We start from the raw sequence: 11,692 nt of genomic DNA on the forward strand, positions 1-11,692 counted from the left end.
CGAGTGCACCTCCGTACCTCTGCCCTTTACTTCCGCACCTCCTCTGAGTCTCAGTGTGCTTTTCTCTTTCCTTCTAGTTGTAGAATTTCCACTCAGCCAGCCTTCCTGTGGTTCTGGATGATGTCCATTTTGTCTTTTAGTTGTATTTTTGAAGTGGTTGTTCGAGGCAGCAATTTCCGGTGTTTACCTATGCTGCCATCTTGGTTTCCCTCAAGCATGTTCTTATATATTCATATTTTTTGTTTGGAGAAACCCAGTGAAAGTTTTTTGATAAATCTAAATTTGTTTCTCCCTTATGGATAAGGGAATTATATTAATCAGGTTAGAGGTGTCTATTCATTGCTAGCTGTGATCTATCAGTTTTGTATAACTGAATGACCACCACTATGCATATATCTGTTGTATAGCTAGTAACATTTTTGCAGTGTGTTCTGAATTGTTGATGCCTTAAGGCAGTGTTTCTCAACCTGTGGGTTGCGACCCCTTTAGGGGTCGAACGACCCTTTCACAGGGGTTGCCTAAGACCATCGGTAAACACATATATAATTGCATATTGTTTTTGTGATTTATCACTATGCTTTAATTATGTTCAATTTGTAACAAAGAAAATATATACTGCATATCAGATATTTACATTACGATTCATAACAGTAGCAAAATTACAATTATGAAGTAGCAACGAAAATAATTTTATGGCCCTAGCTGTTTGGGATCAGTGGATAGAGCATCGGCCTGTGGACTGAAGGGTCCTGGGTTCGATTCCAGTCAAGGGCATGTACCTTGGTTGCGGGCACATCTCCAGTTGTGGGTGTGCAGGAGGCAACTGATTGATGTTTCTCTTTCATCAATGTTTCTAACTCTCTATCCCTCTCCCTTCCTCTCTGTAAAAATCAATAAAATATATATTTAAAAAAAATAATTTTATGGTTGGGAGTCACCACAACATGAGGAACTGTATTAAAGGGTTGCGGCATTAGGAAGGTTGAGAACCACTGCCTTAAGGAATGCTATACTACTTTCTGTAGGTTTCGAACCAGGGTATTCCTGGTTTTAGTCTTCAGGAAAGTTGTTAGTCCTTAAAGAAGAAATAGAGCCTAGGAAAGCAGAAGGAATTGCTTCTTCCTTTTAGGGTTTCATTCTCTTAGGCTTAGACTTGAAGATAGCTGATGATGAGAAACAGACCGTTTCCTTCCTTCCTGGAAAATAGAACTGGTATGGAATGGATCCATAAGTCAAAACATATCTTGAAAAACAGATTTGCGTTTTGCATGTTTCTTCTCCTTCCCCTTTCTTATTTTCCAGCTTTAACTTTTCCATCCTTGTTTGAGCAATGTCTCGAGAAAGCAAAGAACCTTGTAGTAGCCCTCCTTAGTCCAGAGTGGGAGAGGGAAGAGTACTGTACTTTAGAAGCACTACAGGGGAAGAGAGAAATGGGAATAAAATACTTTATAAACTATACATATTGAGTTCTAGGAAGCACTATAGATTACATTAAGGAATTATTTTTAATATTTACTGTTAGTATTTTAAAATATGATAATAGCATTGGGTTTGGATTCATTATCTTTTGGATACATATATTAAAATATTTAGAGATAAAATATGGTGTGTTGGATTCCTTGAAAGTAAACCTTGAGGGCAGTGAGTGGCATAAAGATGAAAGATTGATCATGTGTTGATAATGATTGATGCTGAGAATGAGTATGTGAGAATTCTTTATACTATATTCCATAATTTTGATTTTGTTTGAAATTGTCAATAACAAAAAAATTATTTTTATGGGTTTGAAAGTTATGTTAATAACTGCAGCTGTTTATAACACTTGAATTAAAATGTTAATGTTTATCAGAATACTTTTATTTTTATCATTGACTTATTTCATATCAAGTTTGAAATAAATTTGAATCTATACAATAAATATACAATAATAAAATACTACCTTTATCTATTTATATGTTGAAGTGCCACAAAAGGTTTTTTGAAAAAAGGTTGTGTTACTTAAAATTTTTGGAAATAATTGGACTATGAGCTCTTACCTATGTGGAGATTCTTCTTCCATTACCAGTTTTTGAGATACCAAACTTATGGACCTTGGTTGTAGGGGACATTTTATGAACTTGATCCCAAAGGCAAAAATAAATGAATGGAACTATATCAAACTAAAAGCTTCCGCATAGCAAAAGAAACTGACAACAAGCCCAGCTGGTGTGGCTAAGTGGTTGGGCGTCAACCTATGAATCAGGAGGTCACGGTTCAATTCCCAGTCAGGTCGCATGCCCAGGTTATGGGCTCAATTCCCAGTGGGGGGCGAGCACGAGGCAGCCGATCAGTGATTCTCATCATTGATGTTCCTACCTCTCCCTCTCCCTTCCTTTCTGAAATCAATATATATATATAACCATATATATATATAACCATATATATATATATGGTTAAAAGAAACTGACAACAAAACCAAGAGGCAGCCAACCAGATGGGAGATAATATTTACAAATAGCAGCTCTGACAAAGGTTTAATTTCAAAAATATATAAAAAACTATATGGAGTGATATAAATATGCATTGGGAAACATTAAGGCAAAAGGTATGTGTGCTCCGCAAAAATGTGTTATTTGAATAAAACCTCAAATTTCAGGATAACCCAATTCTTTGACAACCCAAAGCCTGGAAGTCTTTATGCAGCTAGAGGTCCCTTGGGTTTAGATATCTGGCTCAGTCCTGTTTTTTTACTGTGCCTTAGATATAAACCAGAGTGACCCCAACCCAATGCAGCCAGTGGATTAATTTAGCCTTCAAGGGATTGAGTATGAAGGTGTAGGAAGGGAAAAGAAGATCACCAAAACATTGCCAGACATCCCTTTGTTTATTATTTTAAAAGATAAGAATTTTCATCTTTTAAATGGAGTGATAGAATTCATATAAAACATACTTAGCATTGTATCATTTTATCTGTGTTTTTGAGGGAACAATACGAGAGGAATAGGAATCATATGCCAATAATGTTCATAAGATTATTGGTTACCTTCATTAATCATTATGGCTAAAAATGATTCTTGTCTCATGATTAGATATGAAGAATATGTCTTAGAAGAATATCTGCAGTCACCTAGAAGAAAGTCATAAAATAAATCCTATTATGTTTACTATAGAACAATTACTTTCTGATTATTTTAATTAGAATTGTAATCATCAAGCATTTTAAGCAGCATGAGCTTATGTTTGTGGGTAATGTGGCCCAATAAACTTGAGAGAAGGTTTTCCTTATTTGGAAAGAAGAACAGTAATTTGATCCAAGTAAATTACATAAATTTATGTAACTCAATAACTGATTAAGAATTACTAGAATGAGATGTTTGATTGATTAATGTAAAAAAGTGAGTATAAAAACATTAATAAAAGCCATAATACTTCTATTTTGTATTTTTAAAATAAAAATGACCAAACCCACTGGAGAATGAGAGAGAAGCCTAAAATAATTCATCCAGCCAATGGTAAATTAGTATTACCTTAAATTTTTTTTTCTTTAAAATAAAAAGTTAATGTTCGTAATTAATGACAGACACTATAAAGTTAAATGAAAAAATGTAAATGATATTTAATTTCCTCATAAAATATAGCCATTTTCTACCCTGGTTTTAATAATATCATTAATATCTAGCTTTTACCTGAAATTATAGCCTTTAGAAGTGAGCAGTTTAAAATTTTTATAGAAAAATGTTTTGTCCTAAGTTGGGAAATAAACTATTTTAAATTCTGGTTTTCTTAGCAAGTGTAATTATCAATTATTATCATATTGAGGAAGATGAATCCAAGTGTTGCTATTTGTCTATGCCATTACCATAGATTCTTAATTATAGGTTTTGAAATAAAATTCTAATAATAATTGTATTAAAAAAAAGAACTCATAAAACTCAGCGCCAAACAAATAACCCAACAAAAAAATGGGCAGAGGACCTGAACAGACACCTCTCTGAAGAAGACATAAAAACAGCCAATAGATATATGAAAAGATGTTCAACCTCACTAGCAATTAGGGAAATGCATTTCAAAATGACAAGATATCACCTCACACCTGTTAGAGTGGCTGTTATCAACAAGATAAGCAATAACAAATGTTGGGGTCCAACCCCAGCAGGTCCAGGGTTTCCCAAAGGTGTGGACGGAGTCGGTGAAGAAGGAATGACACAGCGACAGCGTTCATGTGATCAGCAGCCTAGCCAGGTTTTCTAGCCAGGTTCTCCAGCCAGGTTCTGTCTTTATTCTCCTGTTACATCTGTATTTATACCAGTTGATTTTAATCTTATCCATTCTATTCCAAAGGTTAGGGTGTTCATTATCTCCATTCCAAGGTCATTACTCTATTGCCCTGTTAAGCTTTAAGGAAGTACAGTGGGGCCTTGACTTACGAGTGTCCCGACTAACGAATTTTTCGAGATATGAGCCGTCTCTCGGCTGATTTTTTTGCTTTGAGTTGCGTGTTAAAATTCGGGTTATGAGCCAGCTTCAGATACCCCACCGCTAGCTGGCGCAGCAAACGTCACAGTGAATGCCACATCAGCCCAGCATCACGTGTTTCACTCGTTCACTATTGATTTGACATACGAGTAATTTGAGTTATGAGCTCCATCACAGAACGAATTTGCAAACCATTATTGGGAAGGTTATGGAAAAAAGGGAACTCTTATTCACTGCTGGTGGGAATGTAGACTGATACAATCACTATGGAAAGCAGTCTGGCGTTTACTGAAAAAACTGAGAATAGAGCTATCATATGAACCAGCAATCCCTCTTCTGGGTATATACCTGAAAAACTGGAAATCAAGTATTCACAAAGATATATGCACCCCTATGTTCATTGCAGCATTATTCATGGTGGTGAAGACAGGGAAACAACCAAAATGTCTTGCATAGTGCTCGCTTCTGCAACACATATACTAAAATTGGAACAATACAGAGATTAGCATGGCCCCTGCACAAGGATGATATCCAAATTCGTGAAACATTCCATATTTAATAAAAAAGAAAGTCCTGTGGTAGAGAACTGGATAAAGAGGATATGGTACATATACACAATGGAATACTTCTCAGCCATAAGAAAGGATGAAATACTGCCGTTTGCAACAACATGGATGGACCTTGGGAATACTGTTCTAAGTGAAATAAGTCAGTCAGAAAATGCTAGGAACTATATGATTTCACTCATGTGGAATATAAAACTGACACTTGTGAACACAAACAGTGTGGTGGTTGCCAGAGGAAGGGGGTAGAAGGGGGTCCTAATATTTGGTGATGGGAGAAATTTTGACTTTGATGGTGCAATATACAGGTCTTATAACATAGAAACCCACACCTGAAACCTATATGGTCATGTCCAATATCACTCCAATAAATTTAATTTAAAAATCTATTCAAGTTCTCTAGTGTTCCTTCTGTAGTAATTCGGAAATGTGACTGCTTGCCTTAAGAGGAAAACTTTAAAGCCTTTGAAAGAGGAAGACTCCATGAAGGGTTAAATTGCTGTTTGAAAAATCCAGGCTAGACTGAAATCCTTACCTCTTTTTATATTGGCTATCTTCGTGTTCTTTGACCCCCATGTGACCTATAGATATTTGGGTTTATAGATAAAAGTGGAGGGAACTAAACCCACAAGGTTGGAACTTTGCAGTTACTTTTCTCATATTTGGAAGGAGCTTCTCTTCTGGCTTTGCAGGTTGTGGGGACTTGCAGCATTAGCCATTTTTTTACGGAAGAAAATATTCTTTGTTAGGAATTTTTTTTCTAATTGAGAGGAGCTGAACTTCTTTGTGTGCATCATTCAGGAATTATCCCAGCTTTCTGCTCCTTCAGCAGTTCATCCCTTCCATTCCATCATGAGATTCCTCCCTTGGGAAGGCAGTCAGCCAAATTAATCCTATAAAATATTCCTATATAATAAAAGGCTAATATGCAAATAGACCAAACAGGGGAACAACTGAACACTCAGTTGCTATGACATGCGCTGACCACCAGGTGGTGCGCGGAACATAGCGGGTGTTGGCTGTGGCGGCATGGTGGAGCAGGTGAGCAAGGGCACCAGTCGCTGTCATCAGGGTGAGCCTCTGGTGGTTACTGAAAATTCTTTGCTCCCACATGCTGCAGACACACCCTGCACTCGCACCTGTTGCTGGCGCCGGAGCTGCCGCTCACACCCACTGTCTGTACTACCGCTGGCACCCACTGCCGGTGCCCAGCGCTGGTCCCGATCAGCGCCATCAGCAGGTTGAGTGACTTCTCCACCTCCCCCTGCTCCTGAGGCAGCAGCCACTGCTTGCATCCATTGATGGTGCTGGCCCCACTAGCACCTGCTGCTCATGCCGGCCCCAATTGCTCTGTGCTGTGAGCAGGGCTCACGCTGTCAGCGCATGGGAGTGGCGGCGGTGGGAGCGGGTCTGTCAGCAGACAAGAGACCAGGGGTCACCCCAGCCTCGAAGCCCACAGTTCCTTTCAAGGTGCATGAATTCATGCACCGGGCCCCTAGTTGATGTATAAAAGCCAAGTTAACTAATCTGTTGTTATGTAATTTTTAGCAATTGTATATTTTGTTTTGTAATGGTATAGACTACTTGTTTTTAAAATTTTATTTTTTATCTTCAACTGAGGATATATTTATTGATTTTTTGAGAGAGAGAGATACATCAGTATGAAAGAGAAACATTGATTGATTTCCTCCCATAGGCGCCCCTATCAAGGATTGAGCCCACAACCTAGATATGTGCAGTGACCAGAATTAAACCCTCAATTTATTAGTGTACAGGACAATGCTTCAACCAACTGAGCCACCTGACTAAGGCTAATTTTCTTTAAATGAATAATACTTATTCTCATTCCCTTCTACTATTATTCTTGTTTTAATTTCTTTCTTTTCCTCCTAAAGTACTTATATTCTAGCTATTGTAAATGACTTAGTCTAAGCCCATCTTTTTAGGAAGCCACCTTAACCTACAGCAGTACAGAGTGCCCAAAAGTCAGTCTATTCTACACCATAAGATTAATCACTTATTTCCTTAGACAGTATCTGAGTATCAGTTACCAATAGAAAAGGAAAAGGTCATGTCTTAAACTGTTGTATTTTCCACATTTCCTAACACAGTTAAGAGTGATAGGCATTCAATATTTTTGCCAGTTGAGAGTAAGTAAGCATTTTGTAGATTCTTGAAGATCTTCAATCTAAAGAAAATGTGAACTCTTTAAGAAATATTTAGGGTAATAAGTATTATAATCTAATGAAAACGTAAGCTAAATTTTACAGAGCTACTAATTTCTTGGAAATCTGGTTATATTCTTAGTAATGAAAAAGAAAATGATCTTGGTCTGGATTGAATAGGAACGGGAAGAGGACAATGTGTAAATATGTAATCTCTTTCATTTAATTGAGATAAAAGAACTTTTGCTCCTAGTATATGTTTATATTATTATTTTACCCTTATGTAAAATTAAAAGGCTTATATTCATTGAGTTACATACTGTCAGTCCAACTCTGAATCTGAAATTTCTGAATATAAATGTATATTCAAACTTTTTAAATTAACGTGTAATTTTTATCACAATTATAGGGGGGAAATTCAGCAAGTCAGTATAAGGGATTATGGATAATGACTATCAGATTTAGGAAACTTGAATTTATCCATGAAAAAAAGGCATTTGTAGCTCTTTATTTAGTTTCTTGGTTCTGACTCTTCTAGAGGTTAAGGGCTAAAAGCCATTCAGGGATTTATTGTGCAACTATTTTGGGCATCTGTCTGGGATGCAGAGAAATGTCAGTTATCTAGCATGTACTTAGATAAATTTTCACTTATATTTTAATATTTTTAAAAAATTAAGAAAAACACTTAAAATTAAGAAAAACTTAAGAAATTAATAGTGGGGTAATTAGTGTTCTACAGTACCCATAGAGAAGAATGGTACCAGAAGTACCATGATTTTTAATAATGTGATTATGACTAAAACTTTTTGGAAATGGTGGCAATTCACTATAATTATAAAGGAATGAAAGAAGAGTCAGAGAATAACAGAGACCTAAGTTCATTCCAAGAGTGTTGGAATCAGTGTCAGAGGTGAAAGGGACCTAATTTTATAGTATGGAGCAGGGGTCCTCAAACTACGGCCCGCGGGCCACATGCAAATACAAATATTGTTCCCGTTTTGTTTTTTTACTTCAAAATAAGATATGTGCAGTGTGCATAGGAATTTGTTCATAGTTTTTTTTTTAAACTATAGTCCGGCCCTCCGACGGTCTGAGGGACAGTGAACTGGCCCCTGTTTAAACAGTTTGAGGACCCCTGGTATGGAGTTTGCAGAAACAAAATGCCTTACCCAGTGACATACTAGTTTAGTAGCACACCTGGGATTTTTGCCTGTTCTCCTGAGCTCTTTCTAATCAAGTCCAATGCCCATCTTATTTATTCTTTAAAAAATTTTTTCGCTTATTGATTTTAGAGGGGGAGGGCCCAAGCCCAAGCAAGGTTCTTTTTTAATTTTTAATTGATTGATTTAGAGAGAGAAAGAAACATCAATTTGTTGTTCCACTAACTTACGCATTCATTGGTTGATTCTTGGAACCTGTAACCTTGCGCATTGGGACAATGCTCTAACCCACTGAGCTACCCGGCCAGGTCCCTCGTCTTATTTATTTATTTTAAATATATTTTTATTGATTTCAGAGAGGAAGGGAGAGGGAGTGAGAGATAGAACCATCAGTGATGAGAGAGACTCATCAATTAGCTGCCTCCTGCATCCCCCTTATGGGGGACTAAGCCTGCAATCCGGACATGTCCACTGACTGGGAATCGAACCTTGACTTCCTGGTTTATAGTTGATGCTCATCCACTGAGCCACACCAGCCAAGCAAAAGAGAAACTTTGATTGGTTGCCTCCTAGACTTGCCTTGACCAGGGATTAAACCTGTAACCTCAGTTGTGCCCTGACCGAGAATTGAACTCGCAACAATTTTGGTGTGCCGGATGATGCTCCAACCAACTGAGCCACCCAGCCAGGGCTTGTTTATTTTCACCCAAAAGCCTCACATCTTGCAGATTTTTTTTTTTACATCATACAGATTTTTAAAAAAGAAATAGACAAATATTTAATAGTTATATATAGATTTTATATGTTGATATAAATTGAGTATATAAGCCTAAGTATTAAGTGAATGTACCCTAGTTCAAGACATCAGAATCTATGGGTTATAGAGCAACAGGTAGCTTATACTAATTCTACTTTTCTTTCAATGTATTATAGTTGAAGCTTCCTGTCATAATGGAGATGAAACAATTGAAACTATTGAGGCTGCTGAGGCACTCCTCAATATGGATTCTCCTGACCCTATGCTGGATGAAAAACGAATAAGTGAGTGGTGATGTGTTATGATTGTTCATGTTTATAAACTTTGACAAGTTATTCTTGCTATCTCTATTAGGTGAAAAATATTTAAAAATAAACAGAGACCATGCTTTATATTTTTTTGTCCCAAGGACATTTTAAGGTAAAGTACTAGTTGAGGCACTTTTGCAGAAGTGTTCAATTAAACAAGACTTTTTTCTTTTATTTTGGGAAGTAAGGCCTTTAGGAATAAAAAGTAATTTATATAGTTGTGAAATAGCAGATTATGCAGAATTTCTTCTCTTAACCTATTGGTGAAAGTATTAGGAAGTTTAGGATCCAAGCTACTATTATTTATTGATCTCTATAGATATTCATTAGTGAATAGGCAAACATCCATTGAAAAGTTTTCTAACACTTCATGGCATAAAATTCATTACCGCATTTGATCTGCTTTTATTTATTTATTGTGGGGGAAGCAAGGGAACAAGGAAAGTGAGTTTATGTGGAAAGCCAGCAAGCAAAGAAGATGGCGGACTAGGGTCCTAAAGAACCAACTTGAGAAAGTGCTGAATTTGGGTTCTTTTATTTCAAGGGAAGGGGAAAATCAAGGGGTGACTAATGACCACAGACATCAGGATGTCAGCAAGGGTTTGAGGGGAATGGTGAAACTTCAAATTCCGGTTGCCGAGTTCATATTCAGAGGTTCCTATAAATCTATTTTCTCAGTCAAGTTCTCCATCTGCCCCATTTTATGTCGCCACCTCTGCCACTCGACGTTCTCTATGGTGTGTGGGTGGGCTCCTCATCCCACCACAAACAATCTGATCTATCTGCTTTTAAATTCATCTTCTCTTGGGCTTTTCTGACAAGAAAGTACTTAAATTCAAAACTATTAATAGTAAATCAATTCAAGATGTTTACTGGATATTCTCTATGCACACCAGTGCATTAGACAATAGTGTTTATACAAATGAACATATATTGCCTCTTTCCTCAGTCTTACAATTTAATTTTGAAAGCAGTTATTTATGTAAGTAACTACAAAAAACTAAAAGTTATGAGAGAGATAACAATGTTTTCTGGAAGGAGAGAGAACTCTAGCTGACAACTCCATAGAAAGGCTTTATGGACAGAGAGTTTTGACCTTGGCTGTAAAGGACAAATAAGCTTTTAAAGGGTAGAGGAAACAGGAAAGGGTATTCAAAGTAGAAGGAGTGGGTTGAGCCAAACACACAGACCTATAAGAAAGAATCAGATATAGATAAAAACGTTTTGGTATAGCTGAAGTGGAGATGAAATTGGAAAGGTAGGTTTGATCTAGAGTTCTAGACTGTGGGAAGCTTCACATGGCATGCTGTGTCAATTTTCTTTTTAATTTTTGGTGTAAAGTTTTTATAGAGAAGAAGAATATGGTGAGATCAGACTTGGGTTTCAGAAGATAACTTTAGTAGCACTGTGAAGAGTGGAAAAGAGAAGCGAGAGAGACTGGTGATAGGAAGTCAAGTAAGGGAGATATTGAAATAGTTTTGTCACGCCTGTACTGGTGTAGGATATCTGATTTCAGGCAGAGGAAATAAAAAGCAGGGGCTAGATTTAAAGATTTCATTTCTATTTTATTCTTTATAGAAACAGAAAACTATTTTATGAAATTATTTTGATCTGTAATACAAAGTTGATGATAATTTATTTCCATTAGATAATAATATTTTTAGTTCATCTGAAGATGACATTGTTGTTGCCCCAATCACCCATGTATCCGTCACATTAGATGGGATTCCTGAAGTGATGGAAACTCAGCAGGTTCAAGAGACATATGCACACTCACCAGGAGCCTCCTCACCAGAACAACCTAAGAGAAAGAAAGGTGAGTGGTTAATTTGTTTGGGGAAACAATAAAGTCTTGATGTGGAATCTAAATATAATGTTTGTTTAAGGATACTTCTAAACCAATTAAAACTTACATAAGAAATTGAGGGTACTAAATATAAACTAAGAGGTATTTCTTCACATTAGATTTCTTTTGTAAAAAGTTAGATTATTTTATACATTTAAAATATTTGGTCTATCTTACAGAAAAGCCTCAATCTTTTATCTAAACCCTTTTTCCACACTCAGAGGTTGGAGATAGGGGCAGGTCAGCTTACTCCCACAGGACATAGTTTGGAAACCACCAGCATAAATTCCAATATAAGATTTCAATGGGAAAAATACTAGTTGGACATCAGCAGGTAAGTAATTGAAGAAAAAAATGTTAGAATGTGTTAAAGGGAATTTTTAACTTTAGGACCATTCTTACATTTTAAAGTCTAACACTCTTTTCATTTTATTTCAT

At 36.5% G+C, this 11,692-nt stretch overlaps 1 protein-coding gene across 12 annotated transcripts in view; it reads left to right on the plus strand.

Annotated features, from left to right (window-relative positions):
- Window positions 1-11,692, plus strand: part of ELF1 (E74-like factor 1 (ets domain transcription factor)) — a 98,733-nt gene that overhangs the window by 70,892 nt on the left and 16,149 nt on the right. For 11 of the 12 annotated variants that reach the window (XM_015572587.1, XM_015572578.1, XM_006776936.2 and 8 more), the window contains 2 exons: window positions 9,277-9,384; window positions 11,057-11,224. In XM_015572587.1, coding sequence (XP_015428073.1) covers window positions 9,277-9,384; window positions 11,057-11,224 — 276 coding nt within the window. The remainder of the gene's footprint in view (window positions 1-9,276; window positions 9,385-11,056; window positions 11,225-11,692) is intronic. The other variant, XM_006776937.2, reaches the window with a different exon arrangement.

The sequence above is a fragment of the Myotis davidii genome, unplaced genomic scaffold (genome assembly GCF_000327345.1).
Source record: "Myotis davidii unplaced genomic scaffold, ASM32734v1 scaffold105, whole genome shotgun sequence".
NCBI lineage: Eukaryota > Metazoa > Chordata > Mammalia > Chiroptera > Vespertilionidae > Myotis > Myotis davidii.